This window comes from Scyliorhinus torazame, chromosome 17 (genome assembly GCF_047496885.1).
Source record: "Scyliorhinus torazame isolate Kashiwa2021f chromosome 17, sScyTor2.1, whole genome shotgun sequence".
NCBI classification, from domain to species: Eukaryota; Metazoa; Chordata; class Chondrichthyes; order Carcharhiniformes; family Scyliorhinidae; genus Scyliorhinus; species Scyliorhinus torazame.
The window spans coordinates 138,681,257-138,706,374 of NC_092723.1; the positions used below are offsets into that span (position 1 = coordinate 138,681,257).

A 25,118-nucleotide genomic window follows, 5' to 3' on the forward strand; every position below is an offset into this window, starting at 1 on the left:
CAGTCAGATTCCAAATTGCAGTGCCCCGACCCATATTCCCGGCTCTCATTTTGGGTGACTGTACAGGTTTGATTTGTTATGCAGTTTGTGCAGGTAGCTCTTCCATTGCCACTGGAATAGAAACTTAGCAACATCAGTATTTGAGTAGATTGGAGTCCTCACTGAATGTAATGGTTTTTAAGCTGCATTTGTTTTTTTTATATTTAAAAAAAAAAGACCCTGAAAGTGGACCCTGAAGGGAGTGCACCCTGAATTACGTGGTGTAGAAATGAACATCTTTATGACAGATTAAGTTTAAAATTGATTGTTCCAGTGTGGAATAACCTTGAGGATCAGGAATACTGCAGATAAAGGTTAGCGCGCTGAAACAAGCCGTTTAGGGCTAGCAAAAAGAATACAGGCTCACTTCTAGATCGCCATGGCGTAAGAAATGAGAAAATATTCCTCCATGCAACTGAAGTTGTTTTCCAACTGCAAGGTGCAATGATGAGTCCATTCTGATTAGTGTAAACCACTAAAATATTTTGTGCACTACTGTGTTTCTTACACATTGTTACCATTCAATATGTTACAAAATATGATTAATTTCTGCTTCAAATATGGGTTTTGAGGACAGCACGGTGGCACAGTGGTTAGCATTGCTGCCCATGGCGTTGAGGACCCGGGTTTGAATCCTGACCCTGAGTCACTGTCCGTGTGGAGTTTGCACGTTCTCCCCGTGTCTGCGTGGGTTTCACCCCCACAACCCAAAGATGTGCAGGATAGGTGGATTGGCTACGCTAAATTGCCCCTTGGAAAAAATAATTGGGTACTCTAAATTTAAAACGAAAAAAATCAAATATGGGTTTTGATTTTCGGGGCATGGGGAGTGTAGAGCTTTGTGAGAATCTGTTGTTAGGAGAAATTGAAGTAATCCAGTTTACAGGGATGGAATGTGAGGGAGATATTCCAACTATAGTTGTGGTTAACTAACTTGTAGTTGGTGGTTGAGTAGATTCTCTAGGTTATTGGGATGATTATCTATGTTATAATGAGGCAAGTGGGGGAATTACCCAGTTATACCCAGTGTATATATATTCCCGTACCAGCCTCCCCGAACAGGCGCTGGAATGTGGCGACTAGGGGCTTTTCACAGTAACTTCATTTGAAGCCTACTTGTGACAATAAGCGATTTTCATTGGGAATGAGGAAACAAATCCAACTTATACAGAAGAAAAATTATTATCCATTCCAGTGTGGGAGTAATCGTGCTTAACAGAGTTTGTAGTAAGGCTGGATTCTGATATTGAGTGATTTATAAATTAAACATGGGTAGCTTTCTGAACTACTGGGGATGGGTTTTGCCCTGATTTATAACACTTTGCTTTGGGGTGCTCGTGTATTAATGGTGTGGGGGTTATCTGCGTTTATAGTAAAGGGATTCCATGCTTAATTGTGAGAGCTTGTGTTGGGGGTGGTATCTGAACTACAAGTTGGTTGAGGATTGTACTTGACACATTGCTTAAAGTAAGAGAAAAGCAGTCAAGTTGCCCACACTTACTGAATGGACAGAAGGTTTCACAGTATGGAAATACAGTATCTGAATGTTTGGGAGATACGGCATCCTATTAATAATCTTGGTACAGTGCCTGATGGGGACAGAGTGGATTTTGCCTGTGTGCTTCTTTTGTTCCTACGTCATCCCACTCTTAATCTCTAATAATCATTGACAATGAGAGAACCTCAGAAGTTGATGCTCTGCAAGTTATCCTACATGATTCCACAGGAACAAACGCTACTTGCGTTTATATTTTTCCAATCCCAGTCTCTCACTTGGACTGGGTGATGGCAGGTCTAGAGGACTAGGCTGCATTAATTCCGGTCTTGTGTGATCAACAAGCTTCATTTATTGGGAAATAAGTTGCAGTTTTTACCCTGATGTGATATGACCATAATAGTGAACTCGGTACCAAATCTTTGCTCTTAGTATACAATTTTTTTAAAATAAGGCCCATTAACTTTACGTATGCAGGCAATTAACATAAGCAAATTAGTATGTAATGACTAAAGCAGTTTCATTTATTTATTTATTTTAAAATTTTAATGTAGAATACCCAATTAATTTTTTCCAATTAAGGGGCAATTTAGCGTGGTCAATCCACCTAGCCTGCACATCTTTGGGTTGTGGGGGTGAAACCCACGCAAACACAGTGTGCAAACTCCACACTGACTGTGACCCCAGAGTTGGTATCGAACCTGGGACCTCAGTGCCGTGAGGCTGCAGGGCTTACCCACTGCGCCACCGTGCTGCCCAAGCATTTTCATTTCTAATTAGAATGCCTAAATAACCGATGACAACATAGATTGAGAAACTGGTAAGCAGTCACCTACACAAACAAAAAGTGGGGATTTAGTTGTCGCTTTCAATGAAGTCAGCAGAGTTGATCTTACCAAGGGTTTTACTGTACATGTATGCACTGCTGGTGTTTGAAATGATGCTGAGTATGTGTGAACTGTCGGGAATAGAACCCAAATGGCTAGGTAGACCGTGGAATAAAACTCTTAAAAGGCTGGAACTGGCTGTCTGTGAGCACCAAAGAACTGTTGCATTGGATCTCCTGTGCTTTGGACTGTCAGAACAGCTAGTGATAATTACTGTAAATTGACAGCAGAAGAAGGTGCTGACCCGAAGTCTCGCCCCACCTAAAACAAGTTTAATTTCACAGTTGCTATTTTGCTCTATGCGAGTCTGTATTTCCCCAAGTTACTTAAAAGCTTTTTTTTTTTCAGACGCAAATTTTAGGTGAACTGGGTCTTTGAATTTGTTGCAACACAGGTTACAGCATTGATCCAGAAGTAAGAATGATATTCATCCAGTTCGTTCTGTCATGGACCGAGCATTCATCATTGACTTTCTTATTTCTGAGACAAATGACAGATTCCATGAAGCATGGTCATCATTCTCATTTGGTTGACAGGCATCAAAATAGTCTGCTTTTCAGTAAAAAATTCTTCCAATATCCCTCTTTAAATGAAAGAGCATTTCTGCTTTTGTTTTTCTTTTTGCAGAACTTCCATTTTCATTTGAAGAATAGAAACAAGTATTTTGTTTTTCAAATTTAGAGTACCCAATTCATTTTTTCCAATTAAGGGGCAATTTAGCGTGGCCAATCCACCTACCCTGCACATCTTTGGGTTGTGGGGGTGAAACCCACGCAAACACTGGGAGAATGTGCAAACCCCACACGGGCAGTGACCCAGAGCCGGGATCTAATCTGGGACCTCGGCGCCATGAGGCAGTTTTGCTAAACACTGCCGCCGTGCTGCCTTCTGAACAAATATAATTGATTTAGGGTGGTTTTGATATTTGAAAATTTTAGGTGCGCACAAAAACATCTTCACTGAGGATTTCACTGGGATCATAGGAACATTACATTGAGCATTTGAAGTCTTTGACTTCCTCAAGGTAGTATAATTCCGCTGTAGGTAACAGGCTTGAGGAACTCTTGCTCCCATGAACGCTTACCCACCGCCCCAGTCGACAAGGTGGTATAAGTGAACATACTTATATAAGAGTGATAGGGACAGGGTTTCCTGCTACTCTTTACAGGATGTGGACTGGAGTGTACAGTGAATTCTGGGTGGTAATTCTTTTTGTAACACACGCCTATCAAACAGACGGCCAATCTGGCTGAAGCTAACGCCTCAGAGGAAGATAAAATTAAGGCAATGATGACCCAATCTGGTCAAGAATATGATCCAGTCAAGTAAGTTGGAAAGAGAAAGTAATTCAAAATTTGAAAAATGGTTGACTTTCCACAGATGGCAACTGATAGTATATATTAATTTTTTTTTCTTTCCTAGTTACATGAAGAAACCTTTGGGTCCTCCTCCTCCAAGTTATACATGTTTTCGTTGTGGAAAACCTGGCCATTACATTAAAAACTGCCCAACAAATGGGGTGGGTAAACATGGTTCAACCTTTTAATTTGTAGTAACCATACTGTGTTGCTCTTGAAATGGGATCCTGAAACTCTACCTTCTCTGGCCAGTGGTTAAACTGGAGGAACAAGTTGGTCCAGTCGGAAATGCTTCAGAAATGTATATAAAAAAAATTCCTAGTGGCAGAACAATATTGCTGGAGACTGTACTTTTTATTATATTGATCTAGTGTAATCTAGAATGGTGGTTTTGATCCATTTACTTTGTGGTGTCCACTTGAAGTACTTGGCCATCTGCTAGACGTGTGGCCAGATTAAACTGTTTTGGGCAACTTCATTTAGTCATCCATTATTCGCTGCCTGGATGGATGGATTTCCTTTACCTTTTTTTTGGTAGAGTTGGAACATGGCAAATTATAAGTATTAAAACAATTCAAATTGTGTTTTGTCCTGGATCAGGCTTGCCAGGAAAAGTGCAATCTGGTTCTGTGTGAAATTGGCGCTACACTTGGCTTTAATGTGTTCATATTGTGCAATAAACTACACAACTGAATCTTCGTAATTATGGATGAGCTTCAAAGTCGAGGTGATCGCTCTGGGATGTATGCTCATCCAACACTAAATTCTGAAACTGCAGAAGATTGATGCATGGGAGCAGTTGTATTGTCAGCAACAGTTGGATATATTTTAAAAATAAATACTTCCAACTTCTTTCTGATAAAATTCAGGACAAAAATTTTGAAGCTGTACCAAGGATTAAGAAAAGCACGGGGATTCCCCGCAGTTTTATGGTAGAAGTTGATGACCCAAACATGAAAGGTGCAATGCTCACCAATACTGGGAAATACGCTATACCCACAATTGATGCGTAAGTACTTTAATTTCTATTAACCTACACTATTGAGCTGTTTGAATAGTCGGTCTTAATTTAAAATTCCAAATGCGTGTATAGGGCTAATCTGATTGAAAGGGTTTGGACTCCGCAACTTGCAATTTCCCTGTTTGAAAGATTTCCGGTCTACCTTAATTAGCTTCCTGGCCAGTCATGGGAACAGGAGTACACCAATCAGCCCCTCGAGCTTGCTCCACCATTCAATGTGATAATGGCTAACCTGTGGCCTAACTCCATATATTTACCTTTGGCCCATATCGCCTTAATACCTTTGTTTAACCGAATATTTATTTATCTCCGATTTAAAATGAACAACCGATCTAGCATCATTTGCCATTTGTGGAAGAGAGTTCCAAACCTCTACCACCATGGTGTGTAAAAGCGCTTTCTACCATCTTTCCTGAATGGTCTGGCCCTCATTTTTAGACTATGCACCCTCGTTCTACAATCTCCAACCAGTGGACACAGTTAATCTTTATCCACCCGTCTTTTCCTGTTAATACCTTTAAGACTTCGATCAGATCACCCCGTTACTTCATAAATTCTGGAGAAAACAGGCATAATTTGTGCAACCTCCTCTTAACCCCTGAAGTCCAGGTTTCATTCTTGTAAACCTATGTTACGCTCACTCCAAGGCCAAAATATTCTTCCTCTGGTGTGGTGCCCAGATCTGCTCTCTACTGCACAAGTGGAGTTTAACCAGGGTTTTGTAAACCTACAGCATAACCTCTGCGTCCTTATACTCCAGTCCTCTAAATTTAAAGACCAGCATTCCATTAGCCGCCTTTATTACTTTCTGCACTTGTTCATAAGATCTGTGCATCTGAACCCCCAGGTCTCTTTCGACATCCACTGAATTAGCTTCGTACATCGCAAAAGTACCCTGATATATCCTTTTCTCCCATGTTAACTAACCTCTGCACGAAGTAATCAAACATTAAATCTCTGTTGTCTTTAAGGCAATAGTGCCATTCTCTTTTTTCGTTGTCTGCTGCAGTTTCAGAAACTAACCATTAAATATTTTCTCTTCTAGAGAAGCGTATGCACAGGGCAAGAAGGAAAAGCCACCATTCTTACCCGAGGAGCCCTCCTCATCATCAGAAGAGGAAGATCCAATCCCTGATGAACTGTTGTGCCTTATCTGCAAAGATCTTATGATGGATGCTGTTGTCATACCATGCTGTGGGAACAGTTACTGTGATGATTGTAAGTCAACATCTGGGGAATGCATTGCTATTGAAACAAATTTAAGTGGGTCAGACATTGGGATTCCTCTATTGTCAGCTGCGGTTGAAGTGGGTAGCACTCGCCTCTTGAGTCAACAGGTCCAGGATTAAAATCCCACTCCAGGACTTGACAAAAATCAAGGCTGACACTCCAGTGCAGTACAAAGAAGCAGAGGTACCATCTTCAGGACATCCAACCAAGCCTGCTTGCTTGGCTTGATATAAAAGATCCCATGGGGCTACGTCAAAAAAGAGCAAGGAGTTATCCCTCATGTCCTGGCTACTATTCGTCCATCAATCAACATCCCATTGCTGTATGTCGTAATTGCTGTGCGCATCTTGGGTGCCATGTTTCTTGCATTACATCAGTAACTATGGTTCAAAAATACTTCATTGGTGTGAAGCATTTTGAGGTGTCCAGTTTTGCGAAAAGCACTATGTAAATGCAAGTTGTTTTTTTTCTGTTTGCAGTCAGTTCTCATAATCTGTTTTAGTACTTTCATTTTTTAGTCTTAACTGTAATTTGTTCCTTTTCTCCAATTGCACGTGTGCAGGTATCAGAACATCACTACTAGAGTCTGAGGAACACACCTGCCCAACTTGCCACCAGACAGATGTTTCTCCGGATGCTTTGATAGCAAACAAATTTTTAAGACAGGTATTTTACCTAACGTAGAAATCGTCATTCAAAATTCAATAGCTTCAGGGTGGCATGCAGCGCAGTGGTTAGCACTGGGACTGGAGCGCTGAGGACCTGGGTTTGAATCCCGGCCCTGGGTCACTGTCTGTGTGGAGTTTGCACATGTCTGCGTGGGTTTCACCCCCACAGCCCAAAATATGTGCAGGTTAGGTGGATTGGCCACGCTAAATTACTCCTTAATCAGGGGGAAAAAATAATTGGGTACTCTAAATTTGAAAAAATTCAATAGCTTCTATCTTGTACGAATCACAGAATTGTTTTGGCATTGGTGGTCCATTGTGCCTGCACTAGCTCTGCGAATGAGCAGCTAACCTAGTGTCATTCCCCTGTCTTCTCCCTGTAACTATGCACATTCTTCCTTTTCGGGTGACCGTATAATTCCCTTTTGAATACTTCAATTGAACTGCCCCCGGCACTACATTCCAGACCCGTACCACTTGCTGTGTGAAAATGTTTTTCTTCTCAATACTTCGCTTCTTTTACAAATTAATTTAAATTGTGCCCTCTCGTTCTCTATCCTTTTGTGAGTGGGAATAGTTTCTCCCTATCTCTGTCCTGACCCCTCACATTATGAATACTTCGATCAAATCTCTTCTCTGCCGTCTTTTCTCTCAGGAAAACAGTCCTAACTTCTCTCAGCTCTCTTCATAATTGAAGTTCCTTGTCCCTGGAACTATTCTCATGAATCTTTTCTGCCTTTGCATCCTTCCTAAAATGAAGTGCCTGTAACTAGATGCAATACTCTAGCTGAGGCCGCTCAAGTGACTTGGACAAGCTCAATGTAACTTTCTTGCTCTTGTATCCTGTGCTCCTATTAATAAAGTCCAGGATACTGTATGCTTTATTAACCGTGCTCTCTACCCGTCCTGCCACCGTTAACTTGTGTACATATACACCCAGATCCCTCTGCTCTTGCACCCTTTTTGGGTTGTACTCCTTTCCGTTCTCCCTCACAAAATGTATCACATCACATTTCTCTGCATTGAATGTCATCTGTCTGCCCATTCCACCAACCTGTCTATGCCCTTTTGAAGTTCTTTGCTATCCTCTTCACAGTTCACAATGCTTCCAAGTTTTATATCATCTGCAAACTTTGAAACTGTGCCCTGTGCACCAAGATCTAGGTCATTAATGTATGTCAGGAAAATCAAGAGTTTCAACACTGACCCTTGGGGAGCTCCACAACAAACTTTGTTTGGGTGGCACAGTGGTTAGCACTGCTACCTCACTGCCAGGGACCCAGGTTCGGTTATGATCTTGGGTGACTGTGTAATTTGCATATTCTCCAGTCTCTGTGTGGGTTACCTATGGGTGCTCTGGTTTCCTCCCACAGTCCAAAGATGTGGATTGGCCATGCTAAATTACTCCTTAGTGTCCAAAATGTTAGATGGGGTGACTGGGTTATGGGGATATGGTGAGGGAGTGGGCGGAAGTAGGGTGCTCTTTCGCAGGGGTGGTGCAGACTCGAGGCTTAATGGCCGCCTTCTGCACTGTAGGGATTCTTTCATGAAAAACAACCGTTAACCACTACGTTTTGTTTCCTGTCACTCAGCCAATTTCTTAGCCATGTTGCTAATGTCCTTTTTATCCCAGGAGCTATAAATTTGCTCAAGTTTGTTATGCTGCACTATATCAAACCTGTTTTGGAAGTCCTTATACTCAACATCAATAGCATTGCCCTCATTAACCCTCTCTGTTACCTCCTTTTTTTTTTAACTCCAGAAAGTTAGTTAAACATTATTTTCCCTTAAATCCAGCTGGCTTTCTTTTTTTAAAAAAAAATTTTATTCTCCATTTTCACATTTTCTCCCACATTTATATCCATCAACAATAAACAATAATCAGCAAGATATGTCAGTCCCCATAATAACAACAACGATCCCATCTACCCACCAACCCCCAAACCTCAACCCGCATGTTTACATAAACAAATGACAAAAATAAATCGGGGATTACCCGTAGTCACCCTTAATCTTACACAGCTCCCACCCCCCAACCCCAGGTCTCCAGCTCCTCCCGTCCACTGCCTCTTGTAAAACTCCTCCCCCTACCCTTGGTTCCTTCTCTCCCCCCCCCCCCCCCCCCCCCCCAACTGTCCACCCCGGCTAGACCACTCGGACCCTGTTCTGCCAGGCTCCGATGGCCGCAGCCCTGCCTCCCACCTCACTCCCGTTCACTGGCCGGCGCACACCGGCCAGCATGGAGGCCCCCGCCCGGGTCCCTTTCCCGCTTGCCCTGCCCCAGGAAAGCCCAAAGATCCCCTTTTAGCGCACAAACCCCGCCTATCCACCTACACCCCAAAGAACTCTCATTTCGAGTGAAAGTCCCGTCCCTTCCCTTGTCCAAATATATACCACCTTGGCTCCTTTAGCCCCTACACCCGCACGCAGTGAAACAAAAAAGAAGAAAATACAGTCATGAGGTTACATCGGCACATGTCAGTTAATTCCTCAATTTGTCAGTTCTGCCACAGTCCTTCTGCTTTCGCAAAACTCCTCCGCTGCTTCCGCCGTTCCAAAATAAAAGTCCCTGAGCTTGTAAGTCACCCTCAGCTTCGCTGGATATACAATGCCGCACCGCACCTTGCTAATGTACAGTGCCCTCTTCACCCGGTTGAAGGCAGCCCGCCTCCTTGCCAGCTTCACCGTAAAGTCCTGGTATACACGTATACCAGCTCCAGCCCACTGCACCACCCGCTTCTGCTTGGCCCAGCTCAGGACCTTCTCCTTCACCCTGTACCTACGGAAGCACAGAGTCACTGCCCTTGGCGGCTCACTCGCCTTTGGTACAGGCCTCCACGACCGATGAGCCCGATCCATATCATATCGGGAGGGGTCCTCCCCCCTCCCCCAGTAGTTTTGCCAGCATCGCGGCAAAATACTCAGTCGGCTTCGGTCCTTCAACTCCTTCGGGCAGACCCACAATCCTCAAGTTATGTCGCCTGGATCTATTTTACAGGTCTTCCATTTTTCCTCGCAGTTCCTTGTTCGTATCCATCACCTTCCGCATCTCTTTCCCCATCGAGGCAAGTTGATCACCGTGCTGCAATAACGTCTCCTTCACTTCCTTCAGCGCCTCCCCTTGCTCTCGCACCTCCGCCACTGCGCTCGCCACCTCCGTCCTCACCGGGGAAACCGCCTCCTCCACCAGCACACTCAAGACCTCCCTCATCTCCTTCCTCACCGTCTCCATGCATTTCGCAATCTGCGCCAACTGCTTTTCAAATTCTGCAGCCATCACCTTGGTTATTTCTTCAGCCGTAAGCAGTGCGGCCGTCCCTGGTGCTCCAGCCTCCATTTTTCCTGGTGACCCCGCGGTGACCTTTCCACTCCCCGACGGACCTCCAGCTGTTTTTTTATCAGCCGTTTTTTTGCTCACCCTCGACATTTTTCTTTGGGGTTTTTTTCCCTCCTGTGTCTTCTCAGTGCCTCCTCCGTGCCTTCTCCCTTCTTCTGCCGCCTCCGCGGACCCTGGGACCGGGCTTAAAGCCCCAAAATTGTCGTTCCCGAGCGGGGGCTCGCCATTGTGCGGCCGCCTCCCGCCCGCCGTCCCCATCAACCCCCATGTGTACATGTGATTATTAATTTTGTCCCACATTCTTGTTTCTACCCATTTCCCCACCATCAAAGTTAAACTGACCAAAGTTGCTGGGCTTGTACAAAAAGGTGTAAAGAAGGGGTGGCATGCGGCGCAGCGGTTAGCACTGGGACTGCGGCGCTGAGGACCCGGGTTTGAATTCCGGCCCTGGGTCACTGTCCGTGTGAAGTTTGCACATTCTCCCCATGTCTGTGTGGGTTTCACCCCTGCAACCCAAATATATGCAGGTTAGGCGGAATGGCCATGCTAAATTGCCCCTTAATTGGAAAAAAAAACTAATTTGGGATATTTTTTTTTAATTAAATTTTTTTTTAAATGTTTATTAAGAATTTTTCAACACCATTTTCAACCATACAGACCAAACCCCCCCCCGGTAACAAAAGGAAAAGAAAGCTCGCATAGCAAGACATAAGCATGGCAAGTCAATATGATACAGAACTTTGTACATTGGATTCCTCCCATACATATCAGTTTTCCGGATCACTTATGTATTTTCTTGCTCAGATGCCCCCCAGAAAAAAATACCCTTCCCTGGCCCTCCCTCTTCCTTTCTCTCCCCCCCCCCAAAGAAAGATTTCTCCCCCCCCCCCCCCCCCGGGGTTGCTGCTGACCGAACTTCATCTAACGCTCCGCGAGATAGTCTAGGAACGGTTGCCACCGCCTGTAGAACCCCTGCGCAGACTCTCTCGGCAAACTTTATCCTCTCCAACTTGATAAACCCTGCCATGTCATTTATCCAGGCTTCCGCACTGGGGGGCTTTGCATCTTTCCACACTAACAAGATCCTCCACCGGGCTACCAGGGACGCAAAGGCCAGAATGCCGGCCTCTTTCGCCTCCTGCACCCCCGGCTCGTCCGCTACTCCAAATAATGCTAGCCCCCAACTTGGCTTGACCTGGACTTTCATTCACCACCTTAGATATAGTTCTCGCAACTCCTCTCCAGAACCCATCCAGTGCCGGGAACGACCAAAACATATGGGCATGGTTCGCCGGGCATCTGTCGTCCACCCCAAAGAACCTACTCAGCCTCGCCCCCGTCATGTGCGCTCTGTGAACAACCTTAAATTGTATCAGACTAAGCCTGGCACACGAGGAAGAGGAATTAACCCTACTTAGGGCATCAGCCCACAGACCCTCCTCAATCTCCTCCCCCAGCTCCTCTTCCTATTTACCCTTCAGCTCCTCTACCAAAGCCTCCCCCTCTTCTTTCATCTCCTGGTATATCACCGACACCTTGCCCTCTCCGACCCATACGCCCGAAATCACCCTGTCTTAAATCCCCTGTGCCGGGAGCAGCGGGAATTCCCTCACCTGCCGCCTCACAAACGCCCTCACTTGCATGTACCTGAAAGCGTTTCCCGGGGGTAGTCCAAACTTCTCCTCCAGCGTCCCTAAGCTCGCAAACGTCCCATCGATGAACAGGTCCCCATTCTTCTAATCCCTGCCCGATGCCAGCTCTGAAACCTCCCGTCCATCGTTCCTGGGACAAACCGATGGTTATCTCTGATCGGGGACCACACCGAGGCTCCGATCGCACCCCTGTGCCGTCTCCACTGCCCCCAGATCTTTAGCGTTGCCGCCACCTCTGGACTCGTGGTGTACCTTGTCGGCGAGAGCGGCAGCAGTGCCGTCACCAGCGCCCCCAGGCTCGTTCCTTTGCAGGACTCCATCCCCAACGTCTTCCATGCCGCCCCCTCTCCCTCCATCACCCACTTACGGATCATCACCACATTTGCTGCCCAGTAGTAGCCACCCAGATTCGGCAACGCCAGCCCTCTATCTCTACTACGCTCCAGGAACCCCCTCCTTACCCTCGGGGTCTTACTCGCCCACACAAAACCCATAATGCCTACCCTCTTAAAAAAGGCCTTGGTGATCACAATTGGAAGGCAATGGAATACAAAAAGAAACCTCGGGAGGTCCACCATTTTAATCGACTGTACCCTGCCCGCTAGTGAGAGTGGCAACATGTCCCACCGTTTAAAGTCCTCCTCCATCTGCTCCACCAGCTGCGTCAAATTAAGTTTGTGCAGGGTCCCCCAGCTCCTAGCAACCTGGATCCCCAAGTACCGAAAGCTCCTTTCCGCCCTCCTCAACGGGAGGTCGTCTATCCCTCTTCCCTGATCCCCCTGATGCACCACAAAGAGCTCACTCTTCCCTACATTGAGCTTGTAGCCCGAGAAGTCCCCAAACTCCCTTAGGATCTGCATGACCTACACCGTCCCCTCCACTGGGTCCGCCACATACAGCAACAGGTTGTCGGCAAACAGCAACACTCGATGCTCCTCTCCCCCTCCATTTCCTGGACTCCCTTAGTGCCATGGCCAAAGGTTCAATTGCTAATGCAAACAACAGGGGAGACGGGGGCACCCCTGCCTCGTCCCCTGATACAGCCGGAAGTACTCCGACCTCCACCGATTTGTAACCACACTCGCCACCGGGGCTCTAAATAGGAGCTTAACCCAACTGATAAACCCCTCCCCAAACCCAAACCTCCGCAACACTTCCCAGAGATACTCCCACTCTACTCGGTCAAAGGCCTTCTCCGCGTCCATAGCTGCCACCATCTCCGCCTCTCCCTCCACCGATGGCATCATAATCACGTTTAGGAGCCTCTGCACATTGGTATTTAGCTGCCTGCCCTTTACAAATCCCGTCTGGTCCTCGTGAATCACCCCCGGGACACAGGCCTCAATCCTCGTAGCCAACATTTTTGCCAGCAACTTGGCATCTACGTTGAGGAGCGAGATCGGCCTATACGACCCGCATTGTAGTGGGTCCTTATCCTGCTTCAGGGTCAAAGAGATCGTCGCCCTCCGACGTTGTCGGGGGCAGGGTCCCCCCCTCCCTTGTCTCATTGAAGGTCCTTACCAGCAACGGGGCTAACTCCACCGGGAACCCATACGGTCCCGGGGCCTTCCCTGCCTGCATGCTTTAACCAGCTCCTCCACCCCAATTGGTGCCCCCAAACCAACCACCTCCTGCTCCTCCACCCTCGGGAACCTCAGTTGGTCCAAGAATCGGCACATCCCCTCTTCCCCCCTGGGGGCTGGGACCTATAAAGCTCCTCGTCGAAGGCCTTGAATGCCTCATTCACTTTCACCGCACTCCGCACCGTAGTTCCCTTTCCATCCTTGACTCCACCTATTTCCCTCGCTGCCATCCTCTTACGGAGCTGATGTGCCAGCATCCGGCTCGCCTTCTCCCCATACTCATACATCGCCCCCTGTGCCATCCTCCACTGTGCCTCTGCCTTCCCTGTGGTCAACAGGTCGAACTCCGTCTGGCGACTTCGTCTCTCCCTGAGTAGTCCCTCATCAGGGGCCTCTGCATATCTCCTGTCCACTCTTAAAATCTCCCCCTTTAACCTCGCACTTTCCCTGCCCTCTCTCTTCTCCCTATGAGCCCTGATGGAGATTAACTCTCCCCTGACCACCGCCTTCAGCGCCTCCCATACTACTCCCACCTGCACCTCCCCATTGGCCTCCAGATACCTTTCGATGCACCCACGCACCTTCCAGCACACTTCCTCGTCTACCAGCAGTCCCACATCCAACCGCCACAGCGGGCGTTGGTCCCTCTCCTCCCCCAGCTCTAGTTCCACCCAGTGCGGGGCATGGTCTGAAATGGCTATGGCTGAATACTCGGTTCCCTCCACTTTCGGGATCAATGCCTGCCCAGAACAAAAAAATCTATCCGGGAGTAGGCCTTGTGTACATGGGAGAAAAAAGCAAATTCTCTGGCCAAAGACCTGGCAAATCTCACGGATCTACTCTCTCTCCCCCCCCAAACATCTGATACATAAACCCCCTGAGCACCTTGGCCGCAGCCGGCCTCTTTCCTAGATCTGGAGCGATCCTGTGCTGGGTCCAACACTGTTGAAATCCCCACCCATTATCAAGCTTCGTACCTCCCAAGTCCGGAATACGGCCCAACATCCGTTTCATGAATCCAGCGTCGTCCCAATTCGGGGCGTATACATTTACCAATACCACCCCCGTCCCCAGCGACCTACGTATCGGCCTCCATTGTCCGTTACTATGTTCTTGGCCTCAAACGACACCCGTTTCCCCACCAGTATTGCCACCCCTCTATTCGTCGCATTCAGCCCCGAATGGAACACCTGTCCTACCCATCCCTTCCTTAACCTGACCTGATCTGCCACCTTCAGATGTGTCTCCTTCAGTCCCTTTAAGTGCGCGAACACTTGGGCCCTCTTAACCGGCCCATTTAGGCCTCTCTCATTCCACGTGATCAGCCGGGTTGGGGGGCTACCCACCCACCCCCTGCCGACCAGCCATCTCCTATCTTAGGCCAGTCCCGTGCCTGCGTCTCCCACACCCTTCAGTCCCCCAGACGGGGAACCCCTGCCCCGACCACCCCTTCCATTTTCAGTTCCCTCTCGGCCAATGCAGCAGCAACCCTATTGTCCCTCCCTCCCCCCGCTAGATCCAAATCTAGCTCTTTTGCTGCCCCCCATAATACTTCCGTAAGTCAGCTGACTCCTGTTGACCCCCCCCCCCCCGGGTGCGGAAATCCCCCCTCCTCCTTGCGCTCCTCCATCCCCCTCCTCCCTAACGCGGGAAAAAGCCCGTGCTTTCCTGAGCCAGTCCCGCCCCCTGTGGCGCAGCTCCTGTTGCAGCCTTATCCCAATTCCCGAGTCTCACCTCCCTCCAGCACCGACGCCCACATTCCTCACTGTTCCGCCATCAAGAACTCTTTTCCCCCATCCATCGTCCCATCCGTGAAACATTCTTTACCCATATTTACAACCCTGTATACAGTCATCATCTCCTCCACATCCTCAGTTCGAGTCCAATTTTTCCGTTTGGATAAAGGTCCAAGCCTCTTCTGGCGTTTCGAAATAGTGCTGTCGGTCCTGATAAGTGCCCCACAGTCGCACTGGCTGCAGCATTCCGAATCTCACCCTTTTTTTATGCAGCATCGCCTTGGCCCGGTTGAAGCCGCCTCTTTGCCACCTCCGCGCTCCAGTCCTGGTAGACTCGGATCACCGCATTCTCCCATCTGCTGCTCCGCTCCTTCTTGGCCCATCTCAGGACGCTCTCTCTGTCCGCGAAGCGATGGAACCTTGCTACTATCGCCCATGGCGGCTCGCCAGCCTTGGGTCTCCTCGCCAGGACCCGGTGAGCCCCTTCTAGCTCCAGGGGGCTCGGAGAGACCTCCGCACCCATCAGCGAATGGAGCATCGTGCTCACATACGCCCCGGCATCAGCCCCCTCCACTCCTTCGGGGAGACCCAGAATCCGGAGATTCTTCCTCCTCGACCTGTTCTCCAGGACCTCGAGTCTCTCGGCCCACCTCTTGTGCAGCGCCTCGTGCGCCTCCCATCTTCACCGCCAGGCCCAAGATCTCGTCCTCTTTCTCGTTAGTTTTGTCCTTCACCTCTCAAAGCTCTACCGCCTGGGCCTTCTGGGTCTCCTTCAGCCCCTCAATCGGCAACAGCATTGGCGCCAGCACCTCCTTTTTAAGCTCCTCCACGCAACGCGTGAGAAACTCCTGCTGGTCCGGCCCCCATGCTGCTCGATCTCCGACCTCCGCCAGCTTGATTTTTCCCCCTCGTTTCTTCCGCCGCTCCACTGCTAATCCCCTCCATACGACGGAAGGGGGACCCAACTTCACCTTCCCACACGGGATTTGGTCAAAAAAATTTCCGTTGGGGCTCCTCCGGAGAGCCCAAAAGTCCGTTATAGCGGGAGCTGCCGAAATGTGCAGCTTAGCTCCGCATCGCCACAACCGGAAGTCTTAAAAAAAAAAAAAAAAAAAAAAAAAATTTACACTTTTTTAAGGAGGTGTAAAGACAAGTGGGCAACATTTGCAATGCTCCAGTCCTCTGGGACTGTGGGACTGTCCTTGAGTCTAAAGAAGACAGAAAAATTATGGCCAGATCCTCTGCAGTTTGCACTCACTTTCCTCCGTATCCTTGGATGCATCTCATCTGGCCCTGGTGCCTTATCAACATGTACAAATAACCTATCCAGCACCACCACCTTCAATTTTAAACCTATCTTGTCTCCTCTTTTACCCCGGCCTGGATAAAGGCATATAAATAAAATGAACTTTATCTTTCTGGTGATTATATTGTCATCCTAAATCTAATTTACTACCAATGTATAATCTGTGTATAATTCTATTTTGTCAGCAACAAGTGCAGTTGTATAAACTGCATCCTTAAACTGCTGCTCAAGTAAAATTCTAGAAATTTGGAGTGCAAATGGAAGAACAAATTGTCACGGTGTGTTGAAATGACAATGGGATGGTGGCACAGTGGTTAGCACTGCTGTGTCACGGCACCGAGGATCCGGGTTCAATCCCGTGTCACGTCCGTGTGAAGTTTGCACTTTCGCCCTGTGTCTGCATGGATCTCGCCCCCACAACCCAAAGATTTTTTATTTAAAAAAAATAAATAAATTTAGAGTGCCCAATTCATTTTTCCAATTAAGGGTCAATTTAGAATGGCCAATCCACCTAGCCTGCACATCTTTGGGTTGTGGGGGAGAAACCCACGCAAACACTGGGAGAATGTGCAAACTCCACAGGGACAGGGACCCAGAGCCAGCATCGAACCTGGGATGGGACCTCGGCGCCGCGAGACTGCAGTGCTACCACTGCGCCACCGTGCTGCCCTTCCCACAACCCAAAGATGTGCAGAGTAGGTGGATTGGCCACGCTAAATTGCCCCTTAATTGGAAAGAAAAAATGGATTAGGTACCTTAAATTTCTAAAAAGAGAGCGAATGGATACAATTTCGAACGTATTCTCAGCCACAGTATTCTTTCATTTGCAGGCTGTGAACAACTTCAAAAATGAAACTGGTTACACAAAAAGAACTCGCAAGCAACAGCAGACTCAGCAGCAGCGACAAGTTCCATCCCATCAAATGCATAATCAACAATCTACTCTGAGGCCGTTACCCCAGCCCAATCCTCAACCTGTTCTCCCTGTAAACAGAACTGCCATCTCAAAGCCACCAGACGTGCCAGTCACCACTGTTATTCCAACTGGCCACACATCTGCTCCAGCTTCCCTTCCAAGTGCAGCCTCTGTCCCAGTACGTGCTCCTTCTCCTGTGAAAACTAGTAGAGCTTCCTCCACTGCCAACAATGCTCCAGATCTGTCAACAGCTGCAGTTCATGTTCATCAGCTACCTCCAAAGCACGAAGAAGGGGATATTCTGTAAGTTTAATTCTTGTCGGAACCTTTTAGGGACTGCAGTAGCATCTTGCTGTCGGCTTTTCAAGGAAGTTGTCTGATACTGGTGCATCCACACTGAGGAAAAGATGTTTCAGTGCGAGATGTCTGACAAAGACTTTACTCAGTCAGCATGGATGATGGTTTCAACAGATGGACTAATACGGGGGTGGGGAGTGGTGTTGGAAATGGGCGATATTTCACCAGTTTCTTCTTTTAAACTATAGTTCTTGAATGTTATATAGGTCCTGAATGTTTGTTATATATAAATCCGTCAGACAATATAATAAATCAATTCTTCTGTGGAAGCCCCTGTAACAGTACCGATCTAACTCTTGAACAATTCCAAAATCTTTGCTTCCCCTTCTCGCTCCAGAACACCAGATCAATATCCAAATATTAATCACTCCTTATCTGAACTGTTGTACGACAACGCTGATTTTAGGCTGTAACTTAATCCTGGGTAGCTGTTCCAAATCTCGAAATTGAATTCCAGCCGGTAATGTGACAGTTCTTTAAGGTATTAACCTAGGTGAAGGAATTTAATTGAATTTCTTAAAAATCAGCAAAACCAGAACTTACCAATTTTACTTGTACACTTGCTAACTCCTCCTTCCCCTTCTCCCAAAAAAACCTGTTAACGGGCTCATTACTTTTAGAAATCCTTTTTTTTTTTAAAGTGGTTAGATTCTTTTCTTTGATTATTCAGTTGCTTGTGTCTTCAAATAATTTTCATGACACCATCTACTTCGGTGGAGGAGTGCTGGGGGAGATGATGAGCATGTCCAGAACAGTGATGGGTGACTCAGATTTTTTAAATATGATTGTACATCCCAGTTTATTATTTTGACTTTGGACTGCTGTGTGTCCCAACCCTTTTTTCCCCTCTATCTATTGATGGCAAACCTTCAGCTATTGTTATCCCAAAGACCATTCCACCGTTCCAAATTTCTGCTTGTGCATGACCTTGCATTTTCCTCCATCGAAATCCCTTAGCCATGTTTTTGTCCATAATCTATTGATATCTCTTCCATCTACACTGCTATCGTGCTGCCTATCTTTGTGCAGGTGGCAAATTTGGAAATGTGGTTCTCTGTTCCGTCGTCCAAGTCTGAATAAATACGATGAATAGTTGAAGTTCCAAAATAGATGCTTGAATGACACCAAGAGTCACTTCCTGCCACTTGAGAGTACCTGTCTTATTATCCCTTCTCGCACTCTCCTGCTCAGGCAGTTTCATAACCAGGTCAATAATTTGCCTTCAATTCTATAAGCTTTAACTTTTGCTCAAAGCCTCTTATGAAGGACTTCCATCAGTTGCCTTCTGGATGTCCAGTTAAGTATCATCCATAGATATTCCTCTCCATTACGCCAAACGTTCAATCAGATTATTCAAGCATGATTTGCCCTTTTCAAATCCACACTGGTGCTCTCTAATCCGATTTAAAATGTTCTCAGTCACCCTAATCTTAATTGTAGGTCTCGTAATTTCTCAACAACAAATGTTAGGCTAACTGGTCTATAATTCCCTGGTTTCACTATGATGCCTTTCTTAATCGCCTTTCTTTATTGTCATCTTATCTCCATTTGTAAAGTTTTACTTTTAAGACACTGTCATTGTAAACTGTTTATTCTGTGCTGCTGTTTGATGATGTAAATAGAGGGAATGTGATACAATGTTAACATTTCGCCAAGACTGCAATGGGAATAAACTGAAGAAATTAGACTCCTGTATCAGTATTCTGTAACACATGGTATAGAGGCAGAACAAGTTATTATTCAAATGAATCCTGTTCACCCATTCCCACAATCAATAAATAGGCAATAAGTCTTGAAGTTAAGTATCATTGAATGTAAAAGCAAAGTGTTTTATTCTTATTTCATGTTCAGTGAACTCAGCAAAACGGTTCTAGTTACTGCCACTACCGGAATAACCACTAGCAATCCATCCATGTCCACGAGCAGTACTTCTGCATTGAAGGTATGTCATTTATCATGTGTCAATATTTTACATTTATACGTAGTTGTCCTGCATGATGCATTGACATACATAGGGTAATTTGCATGCGCCTCTTAAAAAGCACAGTCATTCCCCAACTTTATACAACAAGCTTCATGAGTTGAATTCAGCAAGCAGTGAATAAGAGAAAAAGCAATTTATTGCCAAATTTACTGACCAATTTATTTCAATTATTTGAGGTAGTAACGAGTAAGGTAGGTGAAGGGGGACCAGTAAATGTAATATACTTGGATTTCCAAAAGCATTTGATAAGATACTACACAGAAGGCTACTGAATAAAATGTTGGTGTTGGGGGTAGTATATTAGCATGGATGGAGGTTTGGCTAACTGATGCAACACAAGTTGGGATAAGGGGCATTTTCAGGATGGCAACCTGTATCTCGTGGAGTTGCACAGCGGTCCTTGCTGGGGCCACAATTATTTACATTATAAATGACTTGAACGAGGGAAGTAAATGAACTATTGCCAAGTTTGCAGATGACCCAAAAATAGGTGAGATGGCTGTGTTGATATGCATCACTGTATAGACACAAGGGGTTAATGTAAATACACTACAACTAAGTAAACAGTAGAGGGAGCACCGGAGATGTCATGATATGCAAACATCAGCTAATGAACACTTAGAATAGGACACAACCAATGAGCAGTCAAGACACCCAGAGGTGGCATTACCACAAGGGGGCATTACACAACCCGTGTAAAAGGACAGGGCACACATGCTCTGTCTCTTTCCACAGACAGACATCTAGAGAGTACATCAGGGTTGATCAGCATCACACCCACCACGTGACTTAGAGCATACTGGTTAGTTCGACTGAGTTACTATAGCAAGATTAGCAGGAGGGTCGAACTCATAGAGAACTGTGCTAATGGTTCAATAAATCACATTGAACTTACTTCAACGTCTGGAGTAGCTTTTTGGTCAAAGCTGCATCGAGTTGCAGCCTGTGTTATCCCAGAGTATGTAACACAACAAAGGCAAGTTGTGGTGAATGACAGAGTATATCGAGGGATATAGACAGGTTAGGTGCCCAGTTAGGTGACTGCAGCACAGGGATTTGGGGGTCCTCATTCATAAATCACAAAAAAGCGACGGCAGCACCGTGGCGCAGTGGGTAGCACTGCTGCTTCACAGCACCGAGGTCCCAGGTTCGATCCCGGCTCTGGGTCACTGTCCGTGTGGAGTTTGCACATTCTCCTCGTTTTTGCATGGGTTTCATCCCCGCAACCCAAAAGATGTTCAGGCTTGGTGGATTGGCCACACTAAATTGCCCATTAATTGGAAAAAATGAATTGGGTACTCTAAATTTTTTTTTTTTTTATATCACAAAAAGCTAACCTGCAAGTTCAGCTGGTAATAGGGAAGACAAATCGAATGTTGGCCTTTATTTCAATGGGAATGGAAGTTAAAATAGGCACATCCTGCTAAAACTAGACCACACCTGGACTATTGTGAAATAGTTTTGTCTCCCTTGCCTAAAGAAAAATATACTGGTATTAGAGGCAGAGTAGAGAGGGTTCAGCAGGTTGATCCCGGTTATGGAGGGATTTTCTTGTGAGGTGAGGTTGAATAGGTTGGGCCAATACTAATTGGAGTTTAGAAAAATGAGGTGACCTTATTGAGACATATAGCTTGCTCGGAGGCTTGATAGGATAGATGTTGTGAGGCTGTTTCCTCTTGTGGGAGAGTTTGGGACCAGACGGTATAATCTTGAAGTAAGGGGTCACCTATTTAAGACTGATGAGCAATTTCTTCTGAGGGTAGTGGATCTGTGGAATTTTTTCCTGCAAAGGCTGGGTAATTAAGCATGTTCCAAGGACAGGGTGGACAGATTTGAATCAATAAGGAAATAAAGCATTATAGGTATAAAGCGGGAAAGTGGAGTTGAGGACTTTATTGAATCAGTCACGATCTCATTGAATGGCAGAGCAGAATTTGATAGGCTGTATGGCCTGCTTCTGCTCATTTGGTCTTAATAGCATGCAACAATTGGGGCTTGGAGTGGGAAAACAAAGATATAGGGAGGAGTAATGGAAGAGGCCAGGAAGGAATAGAATGAAAATGAGGGACCAAAATGGAAAGGAAATAAACCTCCTTCGTCAGCTTTTTCAGATGCAACCTGTACGAAAACATTTTTTATAAAGAGTACCCAATTAATTTTTCCAATTAAGGGGCAATTTAGTGTGGCCAGTTCACCGACCCTGAACATCTTTGGGTTGTGGTCGCGAAACCCACGCAAACATGGGGAGAATGTGAAAACTCCACACGGACAGAGACCCAGAGCCAGGATCGAACCTAGGACCTTGGCACCGTGAGGCAGCAGTGCTAACCACTGCACCACCGTGCTACCTAACCTGTATAAAATTTAGCAGCAAGTTTTCAAAGAATTTACAGTGCAGAAGGAGGCAATTCAGCACATGAAGTCTGCACCGGACCTTGGAAAGAGCACCCTATCCCCGTAACCCCACCTAACCTTTTTGGGCACGGCAATTTAGAATGGCCAATCCACCTAACCTGCACATCTTTGGACTGTGGGAGGAAACCGGAGCACCCGGAGGAAACTCGCACGCACACTGGGAGAACGTGCAGATTCCACACAGACAGTGACCCAAGCCGGGAAGTTGCATGTAGCATGAAGTTAAAATTCAATCGCTGTCGGCTAAATTTTTTAATTGTAGGGATCGGTGATCAAAAGGTCATTAACCTTAGTACTAATGGACAACAATGATATGGGGTGGTTAACCAAAAGCAATGCATAGATCTAGATTATACTATGGGGTAACATTTTTGATCTATTGAGATTGCGTTGCAAAGGAAAATAGTATGATTTGTTGAAATTTAATGCAAGGGAAACAATTTGAATTCTGTTCGCTGGGAACAACTGGGAAGAAAGTTAAGTTGTTGCCTTGCACTTTGTTTAAGATGTGAATTAACTTGTAATCTGCCCAGTTAGTGATGTACCATTACTTGAATTGACTTAATTGTCAGTTGGTTCCATTTCAGGGTTATCAGGTTCCTGTTCTTGGTCATCCTGCTTCACATGGGCAATCCATACCCACAACAGGTTTGTTATTTCAAAATTGTTTTCAGATTGACTTTTAGTAATTAAACAACTGAATCAAAGCACTCATTTCTATTAACTTTGTTTAGGTCAGCCAATGAGGACCAGTGGGGTTCGACCACCAGGAAACCGACCTGGCTGGGAAGTGTAAGTACCAACCATATTGAGTTTCTCTGTCCAAACTCAACCGTTGCATGTTTCTGGGTATTTTTCAATTTTATGAACCTGTGAATATAAATTCTACTCTGTATTTTTGAGAATTAAAAAAAAAATTTATAGCGAACAATCCCAGGATTGGGGTTAGATGCTGAATTAGAAATCATTTTCCCCTGACTCAGAAAGCACACTTCAGTTGTGTGTAACATAAAGCTTTGTGATTTTCCCAGACATTCTTAACAATGGTCCCAACTTCAGAAAAGCATTCTACAGCACCATTGCAGCCTTTCCAATTACCCAAATCTGACAGCATTGGCTTTTCTGAGTGCACTTGACATTTTGGATTGTGAGCATTTCTGTATTGTCTATTTGCAGCCGTTAGTCCCTGGGTGGGAATTTTTGCAGTCAAAAAGAGGAAGGTATTCATTCCGTTGGCCTGGGCTACATTCTAACTAATGTGGTTCACAGCAGGAGGACTGTGTGCTGTAGCACAGGTCATGTGGAACACGAGCGCTGCTCTACATAAACAAAAGTAATAATACTTCCCCTCCCTCATTCCATTCAACATAATTGCTAAAATAAAGCTCTTGTTTAATTGATTTCTAATTTTATTTCCTAAAAATACAGAAATCCTAGTATTTCAGATGACACTGTCTCTTTCAGACATCCTTAACTATTTTATGTACATCTTTGCATTTTTCAATAAATCTTCATTCTATTTAAGTATAAATTTCCATCATTACAGATTGTAGTGAGTCTGATTTTGCATGGTTCTATGTTTTTTCAGAGAGCAATGTAAACGGACTGTAATGATTTTCAATTCAATTTCTAGTTGAGTTGTCCACCAAGTTCTCGGAGCCGGTATTGCTCTTGGTTTCCCACTTTTCCACAGAACGCTGAAGCATTTATCTTGAAATACCATGTTTGAGTACCTACCAATGCATCTGCAGTAATGGAAAGTTCTGAATGGGTACCACGTGGCAGACATGAACCCTCCTTCAGGTACTTGCAGAATACCTCCTGCTACTGCTTACCTTTTTTTTTCTGTCCCCCCTAGGCCATCCAACAGAGGGCACCAGCAGAGTGATCGTGTTCCAAGAAGCAGAACACAGGCAACAAACCCTCCACCAGTGTATGTGCACCCGCCGGCCTTGTATCCACCACCACCTCACCCAGTTCCTCTTCCTCCAGGAGTGCCTCCCCCTCAATTTCCTCCTCAGTTTCCTCCTGGCCAACCCCCACCCACGGGATTTAGCATCCCTCCCCCAGGATTCCCTCCAGCCCCAGCCACAATTTCTGCTCCATGGGTACCTCCTGCCACCCCAGCAGCTCCTGCTAGTGTAATACCAACAGTCACACCAGCACCTCCACTGTCCAGGGAGGAGTTCTACAGGGAGCAGCGACGTCTAAAAGAGGAGTGAGTGGTGAACTTATTTTTAACGCCTTTGTATTTTCTGTTGTCAGTGTATATAATTGGGTTCTTCCTTTGAGAAATCGGCTGCAGTTGAACTGTCATTAGATGCATTATTTGCAACGTAAATGCAAATCACATGTAGCAGGTTATTCAACATCCATGAAAAAGAAGCTTAATGTTTCAGATGGAGTCCTTCAGTCAAACTTTTCTGATGGTTTCCCAAACATTGCACGTTTTCTTTTTTTCAGATGCCGACTGATCTGCAGACATTTATAATTTTTTTAGCAATAATTGCATGAAATGCAGCTGGAGTTCAGTTACTGCTTTCAGGAATACTGCAGAGGGTTACTGAAAGATGGAAACATCTTTTCCCAGTTCTGTTTCAGTAGCTAATGACCTCTATCTGTAGTACACAGCTTCTGTGCAGTCCTACTATAAACACACACAAATATATTTGTTTGTTTATCTTGTTGACCTTCAATGCAGGGCAGGGGCTTGATGCTCCACTGTAATTAAATTGTCACTTGGTAGTGCAGTTTAAATATTGCTAAAAAGAGAGATATGTTGCCAAAGCTTTTTGTCTTGCACTTGAATGACAAACGCAAGAATGACAATTTTCAAACGATTAAAACAATTTATACTACAGGAGAAAGTGTGCTGTTTGGTTGGCAAATTGACTGGCTGACGTGCTGCCATGGAGAAAGCAGGGATCTAGGCTCCCTAAGATCCCAGGTAATTCAAAAAAAGGGGGCAAATCCTAAACCAATCCTTTTATTTGCCTGGAACTGGTCCTTGTGTATGGCTTTATTTCACTTCTAGCAAATGTAAATGAGCCACACTCAACTGATTATCTTAGACTGAAAGGGGCGGCACGGTAGCACAGTGGTTAGCACTGCTGCCTCACACAGGCAAGGACCTG

General features: G+C 45.8%; 1 protein-coding gene across 4 annotated transcripts in view; it reads left to right on the plus strand.

Annotated features, from left to right (window-relative positions):
• Window positions 1-25,118, plus strand: part of rbbp6 (retinoblastoma binding protein 6) — a 74,900-nt gene that overhangs the window by 40,199 nt on the left and 9,583 nt on the right. For 2 of the 4 annotated variants that reach the window (XM_072481140.1, XM_072481141.1), the window contains 10 exons: window positions 3,658-3,746; window positions 3,844-3,940; window positions 4,649-4,788; window positions 5,846-6,018; window positions 6,593-6,696; window positions 17,143-17,531; window positions 19,437-19,527; window positions 22,572-22,632; window positions 22,719-22,776; window positions 23,843-24,202. In XM_072481140.1, the coding sequence (XP_072337241.1) occupies window positions 3,658-3,746; window positions 3,844-3,940; window positions 4,649-4,788; window positions 5,846-6,018; window positions 6,593-6,696; window positions 17,143-17,531; window positions 19,437-19,527; window positions 22,572-22,632; window positions 22,719-22,776; window positions 23,843-24,202 (1,562 nt within the window). The remainder of the gene's footprint in view (window positions 1-3,657; window positions 3,747-3,843; window positions 3,941-4,648; window positions 4,789-5,845; window positions 6,019-6,592; window positions 6,697-17,142; window positions 17,532-19,436; window positions 19,528-22,571; window positions 22,633-22,718; window positions 22,777-23,842; window positions 24,203-25,118) is intronic. The other 2 variants (XM_072481142.1, XM_072481145.1) reach the window with 1 other exon arrangement.